The 15,456-nt window shown below is 36.6% G+C and overlaps 1 protein-coding gene across 2 annotated transcripts in view; it reads right to left on the bottom strand.

Moving 5' to 3' along the window:
* Window positions 1–298: 298 nt before the first annotated feature.
* Window positions 299–15,456, bottom strand: part of rgs18 (regulator of G protein signaling 18) — a 71,128-nt gene continuing 55,970 nt past the window's right edge. Inside the window, exons 2-6 of one of the 2 annotated variants that reach the window (XM_057334033.1) lie at window positions 5,167–5,261; window positions 4,452–4,550; window positions 4,281–4,342; window positions 3,821–3,987; window positions 299–1,851 (exon numbers count right to left, since the gene is read on the bottom strand). In XM_057334033.1, coding sequence (XP_057190016.1) covers window positions 1,606–1,851; window positions 3,821–3,987; window positions 4,281–4,342; window positions 4,452–4,550; window positions 5,167–5,261 — 669 coding nt within the window. In that variant the 3' untranslated portion in view covers window positions 299–1,605. The remainder of the gene's footprint in view (window positions 1,852–3,820; window positions 3,988–4,280; window positions 4,343–4,451; window positions 4,551–5,166; window positions 5,262–15,456) is intronic. The other variant, XM_057334034.1, reaches the window with a different exon arrangement.

Genomic DNA, 15,456 nt, shown 5'->3' with positions numbered 1-15,456 from the left:
TGTACAAAACGCTATATTCACTGACTATATACAGTATTTCTGTCCATTCTCACAGCGCATGAAATAAATGTGAACAGTTCATTTATCAACAACTATTTATGATTAATGAAGCATCCAGACTTATATTTTATTGGCTATTAAAAAATAATCATTCTACCAAGATGGTCAATTTTAGGGCTAATTATGACCATTATGGGTTTATGGGGTCAGTCTGATTAAATTTAGGATTAATAACCCTTAAAGTTGTATGGTTTTTATATAAAAGGTTTATACAAAAGATTGGATCTTCAAGCATTTAACAGTGAGATTTTGAAAAAATTTGACCCCGAGGTCAAGATGACAAATGTTACACATCATATATTTAATTAAATAGGACCATTTAAAAATCTAATGGGAACAAAACAATTTAGTCGATTCACGTAAGCATATAGAACATTTTCTTCCATCTGATTGAATTCTGTTGGTGTCACCCGAAATGAGACATTATGTATTCCAGTAGCCTGTCTGATCATGCATAATTGATGTTTGCTTTGAGACTCTTACATTTTGGTTTGATAGGATGACAGTTGATCAGACTTGGGTATAAGACGACTGCCTGACACGAGCTCTAATGATTCACAGCGGGAGGGAATCGTATGAAACACAGAAGAAATCACTGGAAATGTGATGAAATTGGGACAAATAGTTATAAAAAGGCAACCACACGTGCTAGCAATAGAGGAAGGCAGCGAGTATGTGTTTGCCATGTTTTTACATCCCTTTATATATATTATATATATATTTCTACTTCTACAACTACTTACTATTTATTTTATATAAACAGAAACAATACATCATTACATTATAAGAAATTATATTCATATAGAAATAACCTAGCAGTTTTTCACAAACCAATGCAAATCTTTGTAAACTGAGAGCTTTACTAAGATTTGAAGTATTTTTTTCCATGCTGGTCTGTTTTTGTATTATTGACTATTTATCTGTTCCTAAACATCACCACAAGACAAAACAAACTGTGGCTGGACATTTTACATGTCAGTCAGACAATCTTTTCCTGTCTAATTGGACAGTTTTTGGCCAGAATATGTATATGACACAAAAATATACTGTAGGTTAACTGAAAATCAAAAGAATTGTTTTAGATTTTCAAACTATAAAACTATAAAAAGTTTGCATAAAGCAATACAATAACTATACATTCGAAGATGCTTTTTGCTATTACTAAGCTCGATTCGTCATTAGACATAGAAAATAATTTCCCAAATTCAAAGTTTTTACTAAAACGTTTACTGTCTTAAAGAGCAATGCAAAGGTTGCCACATCTACATTTAGCTGTATAATTGAACAATACAGTATATATACAGTACAGATCTTTCTTGTAAGACAATTATGTACAATTTACACATTCTAAACACGATTGATTAAAATAGCTTGGCACAAAGTCCTTCAGCAGAACGCTTGACAATCATGAGTGATTAGTATTCAAATACCAGCCCACTGGAACTAATGTTAATAAATAGCTAAGAGGTGTTTGTCACACGATCAAGTGCTGTTGACAATAATAAACATAAATGATATGAACAAATCTTGCACTACAGTACAACTCTACAACCAGGCAGCTGTGCCTTCGGTACGTTCATTGAAAACAAAGGAGCGAGACCTTCTCCTGATCATAGTTGGTGGGACTCTTCTTTTGGTCAGGGACAAGTAGATGTCGGAGTTGAGGAATCGTGGGTAGCAGTCTCTTTTCATCAAGCTGTAGATTTTATCCTGCGCCGCATCAAAGCAGGACCAAGTTGGCTGAAGGACATTCTTCTCAATGGCGACCTTGGTTGAGTGGTCTATGTTGATCTGATGGATAAAGTGTACATTTATTACCAAAATGGGATTGCATTAACCAGAAACAGAATTTAGTCATCAGGAGATTGTGCACTGTGATGAAAGACACGATACTTGAAGTTATGCAAGATGAAATATGATGTCGTAACAGGAACAACCCAATTTGACAGGAAGACATTGTCTGACCAACATACAAAATGTCCAACCACAGTTTGTTTTGTCTTAGGTGGCGTTTAGGGATGGGTAAATATCTAGTGAATCAAATCAAAAATATAGACTGGCATAAAAAAAAAACGTAAAAATAATAGTAAAGCAGTCACAGTTCACAAAGGAATGATCATAAAATATGCATTTATTTTGTTTGGTATGTTGGTTTTATCCAGCTAGAACAATAAGCTCGTAAATAAGGATGCATTTTTTAATTCTACTCCTAAAATTAAAGTATTTATAATAGCTCTAGGATGAACAAGAGAACCCAGAAAAACCACACTGACTCGTATTCAAGTAAATGTTAGGTTGAAATTGTCAAGTGACTTTTATCATTGTCAGGACAACTTTTATATTGGGGCAAGTTGTCACAAGTTTGATACTGTATGTCACCATTTCATTAAAGTGATACCCAAACATGAAAATTCTGACATCATTTACTCACCCTCATTTCTTAGTTCTGATGAACACAGAGAAAGATATTTGGAATAATGCTTGTAACCAAACATTTCTTGGCCATCATTGACTACCACCGAAGGAAAAATGACAATGATAGTCAAAAGTGGCTCAGAACTGTTAGCTTTTCGACATTCTTCAAAATATCTTCTTTTGTCTTCAACAGAACAAAGAAATTTAAACAGAAATTTTTCCTACTATGGTAGTCAATGGTGGCCAAGAACTGTTTGGTTACAAGCATTCCACTTTACACAGATTTAGAAACCCCTTGAGGGTGAGTAAATAGATTTTTTATTTTTTGGTGAACTTTAATCGCATTATATAAAGAAAATTACAATATTTTTGACCAAAAACTGGTTTGAGATTTTTGCATGTTACCTATTGCATTTTTATGGTTTCTTTATTTAGTGTCTCATCATTTCTGTGAAGCCTATTGTTACCCCAAGAGCGTGATCTCAGACAAGGAAAATAGCCCCAGTCTCTTTACCGTGCAGAATATGTTTGGTTAATTTGCTATTTGCACACTTCTGCATCTGTTTGTCTCTTCTGACCGCATTGAACCACTGACTCAGTCGCCCACAGTCAAACTCACACTTGCTACTTCTTAAAAAAGTCATTTCTCAACAAACACTGGAGCAGTTTAACAACTGTCAGTGAAAAGATCCTATAACTCAGATTCTTCAAGATGTCAAAGACCTTAAAAACTAACTAGCTAACTAAAATGCTTACTGCATCTAAATGCATCTATTTAATCCATTTAGTTAAATGAACGCAGGTAATACAATAATACTGTTTAGTTCTACCTACCATATAATGCAAAAATGTCTTGTTTTATTCTTAGTTTCAGTTTTCCTCTGACTTTTGTTAAACCTGAGTAAATGCACCATGGACGTGGTCCCACCGTCTCATTTTCTGTGTCTGTTTTCTCAGCTGTGTGGGTGGCTGAGGGGGGAGTTTACAGACAAAAACAGCAAAACCACACGGTCACATCTCTGGCCTCAGTCATGCGGACGGAGCCCACCACAGCCCTTGTGCACACACAGTGTTGGGTCTGTAAACACAATGCTGCTCTGCACTGCACCACACGCATCATTTTACAAAGCCTTGAGTCACACTGAGGTTACCAATACCATTTCTCTGCTAAAAGCAACGCTGCATCGTTTGTGACCATGAGTTTCAGAAATCAATGACCCCATTAACCATAAACTTATCATCAAAAAATATTACAAAGCTGGGCATTCTCCCGTATGGCATCTTTTATCTGTATAATGGGATTCGGGATACTTTTGAACCTAATTCAACTCTTCTTGTACTGTACCTCTTTGGGTGCTTCCTTGTCGATGAAAACTGCATATATCTGTTTGGCTTTTGTCTGCAGTTTGGTTGGAGACTCTGTGGTTTTAAAGTCCTCACAGGCCAACCAAAACTCAATGTTCTCCTCACTGAACTCAGTGCGCAGAAACTGAGTGAAGATTTCTACCCCATCTAAAAAAAACAACACAAGTGATATCATATTTATAAATGTGTACATGTAATTAATAAATGCATAATTTACACTTATGGATGACTTTAATTGAAATGAAACGGATAACAACATTTCTACTATCGTCGTCATCATCATCATCATCATCTATGCAACCATGCCATCGACCATAAAACGTGAAAGAGAAAAGAGAAGAGCGTAATTTCAGATCTCGCGGTTCAAAGTTGTGGAGGATGCAGCAGTCTACTGTGATCTGGCATACTTTACTGGGATTGTACAGCATCACCGTTCTCACCTGAATGACCCAGCAACTCCTCGAATGAATCACTCCATTTCAGGGCCACGTCCGGTGTTATGCTGTTCAAAACACAGTTTATAGCATTTATCCATATGAACTGTCCTATAGCATTTTTAGAAAATGACAAGATATTTGCTTTAATGTAATAAAATAATCTGTAAAACTTACTGGTTATTTGTAGGTGGTGGCTTCTTTTCAGGACTGACATTTTCATGGGATCCAGACTTTGTCAGAAGAAGACTAAGTCGATTTTTTTTATCCTTACCCCTGCAGACAGTGAAAACAACCAATCAATACATTTGCTAGTCTGCTATGCTACTTAGTTATCATTTTGGGGTACGAGTGTATAAAGTCTGTATGCCATCAGAAAAGCAAATAACAACTATAAGGGGAAGTGCTACCACAATGCTAGTTGTTTCTATAACAACAGACGTCAAGCTGGCAAAGTTATAAATAAACACATTTCAGACAAAAGGTTTTAAACAGATCACCTCTACTGTGAATATCACTTCATATTTGCTGGAGTTTGAAAGAAACTTCGTAGCAGAAATGTAGGGATTCCGGACAAAAAATGGCATTGGCATTTTACAATCATTTACATTGTTTGCTTTTTCAGTCAAACTATTTAAAGGTTGCTATGCTCCATCCTAAATATGCAACATTGCTAGAATAAAAGTAAAATACATTTTGTCTGTCAGCTTCTTTACAACAATGAGCTCCAGAAAAAAAGGAAGTGGTACACAAAGTAAAAACAACTGAACTTAATTTCAATTCGCTTGCTAAAAAACTTAGGAGAAAAACTCTAGAGGGGGAATTTGCAAGACAACACCTTTCCTCTCAATGCTTTCGGCGTTAATTTGAAAAAGGAGTGAAAAACACGTACCTCAAGTGGATCTCTTTCATTCTGCAGGCAAGCAGCTCGTCCTCTCCGAGCATTTTGAAATACGCTTCCTCCTTGGGGGCAGTTGAGAAGTTGAACTGAGGAAACAGAAACACAAAAGTCTTCATGCTCTCTCCTCTAGTCCACGCACACAGATCAAGACAGCGGGTTCTCTCGATCTGACAAAAACCACCTCATCTGAAGCTCATATTTGTGTGTTCAGTGTGTTAAGAGGTCATTTCCCACACCTGTCAAGATAACTTCCTGTCAGGGAAACTACCTGCTGTTTACCAGCAATATCTGTGTGCTTGTATATCTTACAGTAGATCTGTAGGACATCCCTCTATAGTATTGTTTATAGCATTTGTTATTTCTTCTGAAGAATAATTCACATGCTTTGGCCATTATAACTGTATTTGTAACTTAATCACCATTATAGGCGATAGGAGAGTGTGAGGTTTTTGAAGCACTGTATAGGGGCAGTATTAAGATCCTAACACAGTCCTTATAAGAAGTGCATGTGCATTTAGAGAAGTAGCTCTTAAACACATCCATTACTCAAACAAAAGGTCTTGATCTTCAGCCTTTCAGGTTTTAAAAAACAAACATATGTCAAGAGGTCATTTTGTGATGTTTAGATCTTTAACATGGTTACATGTCTTCTCGTCATGCAAATTCATGGGTTACCAAACTTATATATTATAAAGTAAAATGTAAAAGTTTTTTAGATAAGTTTGTGTTATAACTTGAAGTAATCTTATATTTTTCAGAGACTTACTAACTTTGAGACAATCACAAGGGTCTACAGGAGCCACTGCATATAATTACACCACCTTCTTTAAATTAGTGGACAAACATGTTCAAAAACCCTCACTGCCTATATTTAAAAAATAATCATACTAATCATACAAGAATATTTGAAAATCACAGATTTCCTCCTTTTCTATATCTTCGCCAGAAACAGATTTTTGAAAAACATGGAAAGCCTGTTTGTTGGGCACTTCCCGTGGGAGCTTTCACTGCTGTTGGTGTGTTTTGTAGAGACGTTAGAGTGAGCAGTAACTAACTATAGCCTATAGATAAAGGGCCAAAGAAATTGAAGAGAAACACACAAGGCTCTGTTTACCTGTTGTGGCTGTCGCCTCTGCAGAGCCATTCTAATGATGGACAAATCTGTTTGGGCACGATAAATGACAGGAGGGAATAGGAATGTCCTCAAACAGACATGAGGGTGACATATTCATTTAATCAATACACAGGGAAAACCACTGAATCCACCACTGTGGTGTCCTATGGAGGGCAAGATGAGGGCTTGTTTAGTTGATAACTAAAGGCATTTATCTATCCACACATCACATCTATCTATACATCATAGAATGTACAATACTAGCACCTTTACTGTACCATAAATGGTAACGCTTTAGATTACGGCCCGCAATGTACCGCATAATTAAACAGGATTTACAGCGTAAGTAATTGTAACAATAATGTACCTCTACAGTACATATCTGTAGATAAAGCGGAACAATATGTAAAATTTGGGGAATAAAGGGGTAAGAGTTGGGAAAATTAAAAAAATATTTATGAGGGAACTGCATGCCATATTAACTCAAAATATCAACATTGATTTTGTACGTTACACATTAAAACTCATTAAAATAACTCATAATAACTCATAATTAAAAGAAATGATTTGTGACCAACAATCCTAAAATCAATCAAATAAAAATTAATCCTAAAGTCAAAACTCAAAAGTCAAATTTACAGTTGACAGACTGCGTGCTTCATTCTTGCTGTCACATAATTTCCCCTTATTTCGTGTTTGCTATAATAATGAAATAAGAACCTCGTACTTAATTAATATCCAAAGTAGCTTATTTATGGGTACATTGCAATTACAAAAATGTAGTGTGTGTTCACGCTAAGACTGATGTATAGCAAACTGCAGGTCATGCATACCATGTAATATTAAAATAGTTACCCCTTAGTTTTAAAATACTTAAAGTATAAAGGTTTTTTTTAATTTTCTGACTTATTCCCCAAACTTTGCATATTGTTCCCCTTTACCTACAGATATGTATTGTAGACGTACATTATTGTTACAATTAGTTACACTGTAAATTCTGTTTAACTATGCAGTACGTTGCGGGCCGTAATCTAAAGCGTTACCCCATAAATTGCTACAGAATTTATTGGAAAAAACTGCAAATTTTCAACCTACACAACCGTGCAATTACTGTCATGTCAAATAATAGAAATATGTTGCTTCTGGCTAGATCTTCTCGACATAGTCAGACCTTCCTGTTTAACATACTACACTCTTAAAATAAATGTGTTAAAAACAAAACAACGTGTTATTTATTACACATGTTCTGAGTGTGCACGGGACAACACATATTGAGTTAAATTTGACACAGAACATGTGTTATAAAATGTAACACACAAATGTGTTGCTTTAGTAAACACATCAATGTGTTATTTTGTGTGTATTTAACACAACTATGTGTTATTCAGTAATTGTTTAGTTTTAATATAAAAGATTAAAAATATTAAATTACAAAATTTGTAAACTTTTTATTAAGAAATCAAACAGACAACTACTGAATACTGTCCAAATACTATTTATTTGTTCTTTTTTAACAAATATTTTAAATACGTGAAAATACATAAGTTGAATTGTTTACAGTACAATTATTAAACAATCACGTGCTGTCAATCGATTAAAAAAATTAATCGGATTAATCACACATTTTTTCTGTGATTAATCACGATTAATCGCACATAACTATTATATTTTAAAATATACTTTTACATTTTAATAATTTCACATTTAATCTTCAAATTGATGTAGAAACAACATATTTCTTTAACAGCATCATTTTATGAAAGCTAGCATTTTGATATTAGTACTGTAACTGATGTCTCTATTAAATTGATTATTTTAACATGAATTATAGCCATTCAACAGTATAATTGAGAGCTCATGTAGGAAACATACAGGAATTGAAGGACACTTTACAGTCTTTATTAATGCTAAATTATAAATTAAATGCAGAAAAATTCTCATTAAAGCTACAAAATCACATTGATTTCTTCTTTTATTTTGTTCTTTGATTAACATTAGTGACAGGAGTCACAGCAGCACGTTTAAGAACGTGGCCCCTTTAAGAGCTGTTTCAGTTCGCAAATCTGACCGTCACCGCACTCCCATTTTCACAACTCTTTGCATTCATTTAAGATTTTATTTTACACTTTGAAGTCTGTGCTTAAGAAAACGCTAGACAAAACGGGCTTTCTGACATAATCTTGTATGGTTTTATCCATTCAAGCACGAAAGAGAACTTAACACGGATACGCTGTCTGACAGAGATTCACGGACGCAGCCCTTAGCAGGTGACTGTTTACACCAGACTGGACCTCGCGCTGCGTTTTGCCGCGTCCCACAGTCGAAGCTGTCTATCTTCATTGAACGCGTTAAAGCAACTGTTTCAAATCGCGCTTAAGTGGTTTAAAAGCCTGTACACGAATAAGAGCGTGATTACATAATGTAACGCTAGACAAAGGATGTCAAAACAAACGGATGCTGCGTTAATTGCGATAAATATTTTCTCACGCGTTAATTTGAAAAAATTAATCGCATGCGTTAACGCGTTAACGTTGACAGCCCTACTTTAAACATAAATTACATTACATGCATTTTAAAACACTATTTATAAAAAAAAAAATTGAATCGCAATACATTACATGTTAAACAGTGTTGAATATAACAATGCCTGAAATGGTTTCTAACATGTAAGCAAAAAACAATTCTCAGCTTGCCCTCAAACATACCAACATGTTATTTCACATTTAGAAAAATACTTAAAATGAACTTGCCATTTGTATTCAGATAAATAACACATATAGTTCATGTACTGACCTGGTGTTCACCTGCTCTGGTGGTCACCTGCTCACCTTATCAATTTTAACATTAAAACCTGCTCAAAGACAGACAACTTATTTCCAACAAATTAGTTTCAAACACTAACATATTTAAAATAAAACTTTGTATGTAGGAGTGACATATTGCAAGTAACTTTCTTGATGAAATGGACATTGTCTTTGTCTCTTCATGTTCTCTCAGGACTGTAGGGGCCTTTTCCTCGAGCAGTGCCAGCAGGCCAGTCGTGGTTGCATCTGTTGAATGACACTATAAAATGACAAAACATTAAAAAGTCAATGTTTACTTTGACTACTACTTATTCTTATTTAAAAAAAACACAATAATGGTTTACCGGTAATGGTTGAACATTTCTTTCTGATGGAACCTGGGTGATATTTGTCAGTTGATCAGTTCTCCAACACTTCCGACTGTGAACAGTTTTTTCCATGTTTCCTTTCCATCTATGAAGACAGTTGCAAGCACTCTGTGTAAAATAGTTGAACTGTGGATTTGGTCTTCATCTTCCATTACCTGAAAAATAAGACATATATTAAGACCACGGTCATATTAAAAAGCATTCAAATGCTTTACGAATTACCCAGGGGCGCCGTTAGGTGGGGTGCAGAGTATGCCGTGCATATGGGCCCAAACGCTAGGGGGCCCCACAATCATCCCTTTTAAATTTTTGCAGTTAGTTACTTTTTTTTCCGTACATACACAAATACATGTCAGTTAATAACACTAAAGTGAAAGACAAATTATTTCCTGTAAATGAAAATTAAACTATTGCAAATTAAAGTGTTACGTGAACGTGACGCTCTTAAAAAAACAGAGCGCCAGACGTTGACGTAACAGTAAAGGACCGAAACAAGCATTTGTCAGGTGCCCAAAAACGAAACTCAAATAAATAAGGATAAAAAGGTAAAAAAATTAAGAAACTCTCTTACAAAGTGGGTCTTTCCGAAGAATAAGCCAAATATTTCTGATGACTGCAGTAACATGCAGGGAAAGAACTTGGATGTTAATAGCGACTGCCTCAGTGTCGATATTAGCACCGGAGGAGGGCAACAGATTAGCGACAAACAATCGACAATATGCAGACATGAAACAGCACAGAACAACATTCAAGACAGTAACAGAACTAGTGATGACTATCTAAAAAAATCAGGACTACGGGTTAGCGAAGAGGAGGCCACAACATTTGATGCTAATGTGCATAACATTCCGGCTGCCGGTGAGAGTGAAGAAGGACAGTCCATTAGCAGACCGTGCACGCCCACCACCAGTCTCACCGATGACAGCGAGAAACAGCAAAGTAAAGAAGCAGAGAACGTAAGTGTTAGTGTGTTGCTTAATCGTGACACAGATCCATCAACCTGGCCTTGTCCGGCTAAAGTGACTGATTCATTTCGTATAATGCTCAGTTTAATGTTAAACATGTGTTTAGAAGCTTGTTGTGGTACTTGATATGTTTATATTTATACAGTTTTGTTTTTTTACTGTTTTTTTATTGAAAATGCCTTATGTTTTAATAAAAAAATAAACATACATTGAATAATATCGTTTTGTGAGACATTTGTATGTTTGCATTAATGCATATCATTTATCCTACTGTTATATTGTCCAATATTGTAGCAAATTGCCTAATCACATTTCTATAATTATATAACATTTATTATTAAAATCACTCATTTAAAAAATGAATCTGAAGAGGGGGGCCCAAAATTCTGTCTTGCATACCCCCCTTGAAACTGTTAATTGCGCCCCTGATTACGACACATATGTTAGGGCACAAAGTCCCATACGTAATAACATGTAGTCCAATAATTAATATTTTCATAAAATAATGTTTGTTAATAATCCTGAAATCGTAACATTAGCTTTGCAAAACCGCGCCAAACACGCGAGCTCAGCATCAGGCACTATTTTGTTAAAAGATTAACCATAACAAAGGTTAAAATGAACAGCCGGTTTCCTGCACAATAATCACGAAACTTTCTTACACTATATAAAAATACAATATATATATATATATATCCTATTGTAACTGTAATTTTAAAAATAATTTCTTACCTGAGGGAGACGGCCACATCTCTGACTGGAATGGCGGTAGGAAATGAACGTCACACAGCGCAGGCGTAACAAAATATGCGTTCTTGTCTTGTCTTTTTTTTGCTCAAACAAATACATTACAGATGGCCAAGGGTCTACAATAATAATGGCACACATAAAAAATACAATAATGCGTGTTTGTCTGTGCTTGTGTCGAACTTGTGAAACGTCATCAGTGCATGACTTGTGTGAAACTGGGACAGCCATTAACGGCAATAGCGCAGAAAACCTGCATAATGGTAGAAATATTACTCTTATTATGTCACGAAGTGTTGTTTTAAGAGCAATTCAGGCGAGAATGTATGTGAATAAAGTTCAAATCTGCGGTCGGTTAAAAAACATAACGTTCATTTCAAACTTTGCTCCAACGTTGTCGGAGATATGAGATCCAGGCAGCACCAGGCACTCGGCGCAAATACACACAGCCCAACGCAGTATCTCGGCAGGTCCTTCACAAAATCGCCGCGGTCTCTATAGTGGTTAACCAGTGGATCAATTTTATTTCGGGTATATCTAAGGGGCAGTCTCAGCGTTTTGAATGAGGGCAAAGTTATATCGCATAACTTTTTATTTTTAACTAACTTTGTACTGGAGTGCTGCCTTATTATTTGCTTGTATATTTCCTATTGTACAAGCTACAAAGGATATTGCTGTATATTATATATCGTTCTTTTTATAAACATATACAGGATAATCAGAGTGAGTACACCTTGTCTGAATCACATTAATATTTTTTTAAAACGACTGGAAAGTGTAATACCACATTATTTCAAAATTCTTTTTAATGCAACTAAATCTACATGCATTTTATTTTATGTATGCACTGGTAAATGTATTTTACACAGTGACTGTGTAAACAGTTACGAATAATATTCACACATAATGTGTCAGTACTAACACAAACGTGTGTTATGAATCCTTTTACACATGTTTTGTGTAAATTTTTAAAACATCAATTTTAAGAGTGTAAGAGCATCCTCTAAAACATCTGTTAAAGAGGAACTGAAAAAGATTTAAGCTGAGAAAAAAAACATGACACCTTAAATCATGTGATCGCAAAGTAACGCTTATGTACACGGTGAAGGAACCTTTTATCTGTTTTGCTTGCAGCAACACCTACACTCTGGCCCAAATTTGTCAGGTTTAGCAATGAGCATCTATAATGGGAATGACTTTATAACGCTGTAAGGAACGTGTTTTGTTTGTGTCAGAACGTGTAGCTTGAGACAGTGAGTTATTTGGATGCTCTCTTCTCTGGATGTTGATCATCAGTCATAAGTACATCAAAGTTTTACCCAGGAACGATACATTTGTTATACCTGTCAGATGTGTTCTCATAAGCCATCTCTTGACAGAAAAAGGGAAATGCGAGGCAGACAGAAATTGAAACTGATATGTGCTGATGTGAAGAGCTACTTCCTGTCTTTAGCACTGGTGAAAACATTCACCAACATTGTCTAATGTCCTTTGACACCTGATTTGCATACTAACAGCAGTGAATACATCAACGCTCTCTAGATTCTCTGTATTGTGCTCTGTTAAGAAAGGACAAAGTGAAATCTTAAGAGAAGTGAAATTGAATTGAATTCCTGAAGTATCAAGAATGTGGATGCACAATTGCATTTTGAAGTAAAATAAAATATATATGCGGTTTTGCATTTTGATGGTGGTACACAGAACATAGTTTAGAGAAATATGTCTAATCAGCTATAGGGCTTGTAAAATTAGGGTTAAGATTTAAATTCAGTGTCAACAAATCTTAGTAAAAAGTAGAAGACTTTTATTAAAAAGCAAAAATAAACTTTCAGTAAAGTTCTACTCACTGAAGTGGCACTTTCAAGGACATTTCTCCCAAAAATGAAAATTATTTCATTATTTACATTTACATTTATTCATTTGGCAGACACTTTTATCCAAAGCGACTTACAACTAGGAGAGCATATACACATTTTGTCAACACGCTAAACAGTACCGTTAGTTTACAAGGCCATGCTACTAGGAGGATTAAAGCTGGAGTAAGCAAAGGAGAGAATGAACAACAAGGTTTTTTTTTCGACAGAGTTATAGGTTAGTCAAATAAATGTGGAACAGGTATGTTTTCAGCTGCTTTTTTAAACTTGTGAAGGATGCTGCAGTTCGGATGGAGGCTGGTTGTTCATTCCACCAAAGGGGAACCGAATAAGTAAAGGTTTTTGCAAGCGATTTGGTGCCTCGCTGTGATCGAACAACCAGGCGTCGCTCATTTTCAGACCAAGATGACGGGAGGGGATGTAGACCTGGAGCACTGAGTTAAGGTAGATGGGCGAATTTGCCGCTATCGTTCTGAAGGCCAGTGTCAGACTTAATGCATTTAAACTTGATGCGGACGGCAACTGGCAGCCAGTGAAGTGAAATCAGAAGGGGTGTTAAATGGGTTCTTTTAGGCTGATTGAAAACTAGACGTGCAGGTGCATTCTGGATCATTTGCAAGGGCTTGACTGCATTGGTCGGAAGGCCGGCCAGTAGAGAATTGCTGTAGTCCAGTCTTGATATGACCAGAGCTTGGACAAGCAACTGAGAGGCATGCTCTGTCAGGAACAGCCTGATTTTCCTGATGTTGTAGAGCATAAACTGTACCTGCAAGTTCGAGAGGTTGCTGCGATGTGGGAGGTGAATTTCAGCTGGTCGTCGAACATTACCCCCAGGTTCCTCACAGACTTGGTTGGTTGGTGTTATAGTTGAGGATCCGAGCTGAATGGTAAGGTGGTGTTCAATTGATGGCTGGGCCGGTATAACCAGGAGTTCTGTCTTGGAGAGGTTGAGTTGTAGGTGATGCTCTTTCATCCAAGAAGAGCTACAGGCAGAGACACGGGCAGAGATGGTGGGGTCATCTGGCTGAAAAGATAAATAAAGCTGCGTGTCATCTGCATAAAAATGGTATGAGAACCCATGTGCCTTAATTATTGGACCCAGGAAGGTGGTATATATAGAAAAGAGGAGAGGAGCAAGAACTGATCCCTGAGGAATTCCAGTTGTCAGCTGTTGAGATCTGGATGTCTCGCCTTTCCAGGATACCTTAAAGGATCTGCCTGTGAGATAAGAGTCAAACCAGTTAAGTGCAGTTCCAGAGATGCCCAGTTTGGAGAGAGTGGACAGCAGGATCTGGTGGTTCACAGTGTCAAATGCAGCAGAGAGATCAAGTAGAGTAAGGACAGATGACAAGGATTTAGCCCTTGCCTGCTGTAGTTTTTCAATGACAGACAGGAGAGCGGTCTCTGTAGAATGTCCTTTCTTCAAGCCAGATTGCTGACTGTCCAGAAGGTCGTGCTATGAGAGACAGGCAGAGAGTTGGATAAATACTACCCTTTCGAGGGCCTTGGAAAGGAAAGGCAGGAGTGAGATTGGTCTGTAGTTGCTGATCACTGAGGGGTCGTGTGTTGGTTTCTTGAGTAAATGTGTTACCAGGGCTTGTTCAAATGAGGTAGGGACAGTACCAGTGGTGATGGAGGTGTTTATGATGTGTGCAAATTGAGGCAGTAGAGATGGAGAGATAGCCTGTAGGAGGTGGAAAGGGATCGGGTCAAGGGGACAGGTAGTAGGCCGGGTGGAAAGGAGAATTTTGGAGACATCAGTCTCCGAGAGGGGAGAGAAAGTAGGGAGTTGAGGATAGCAAGGGGTAAGAGAGAGATCAGGATGCATTGAGTAGAGAATTGCCTGCTGATGGTCTCCACTTTATCAGTGAAGAAGTTGGCAAAGTCATCAGCAGTCAGTGAGGTATTGGCGGGAGGTGGAGGGGGACAGAGAAGAGAGGAGAAAGTTGAGAAAAGTTGACACGAGTTAGATGCAGTTTGGATTTTGTTTTGAAAGTACTTGGTAAAATTGGAAAGTAAATTCATTCTTAAAGTTGTTGAAGACGTGAAGGGAAAGTTCACCCAAAAATGAAAATTCTTCCATCATTTACTCTCCCTTATGTCATTCCAAATCTGTATGACTTTCTTTCTTCTGCAGAACACAAAAGAAGACTGTTGGGCGAATGTTGGTAACCAAACAATATTGGACCCCATTGGTTTCTATTGTACGGACACAAAACCACAGAGACATTTCTTTTGTACTCCACAGAAGAGTCATATACAGGTTTTGAACGATGAATGAGGTTGAATAAATGATGACAGAATTTTTATGGTTGGTTGAACTATCCCTTTAAAATCTACAATTACTCAGTTTTAAACATGAGCATACTTTAGTAGTAGTAAACAAATAATGTAGTTATGTAGTTTTGT

The sequence above is a fragment of the Triplophysa rosa genome, linkage group LG5, assembly GCF_024868665.1.
Source record: "Triplophysa rosa linkage group LG5, Trosa_1v2, whole genome shotgun sequence".
Lineage (NCBI taxonomy): Eukaryota > Metazoa > Chordata > Actinopteri > Cypriniformes > Nemacheilidae > Triplophysa > Triplophysa rosa.
This window is presented reverse-complemented; position numbering and strand designations above follow the sequence as displayed.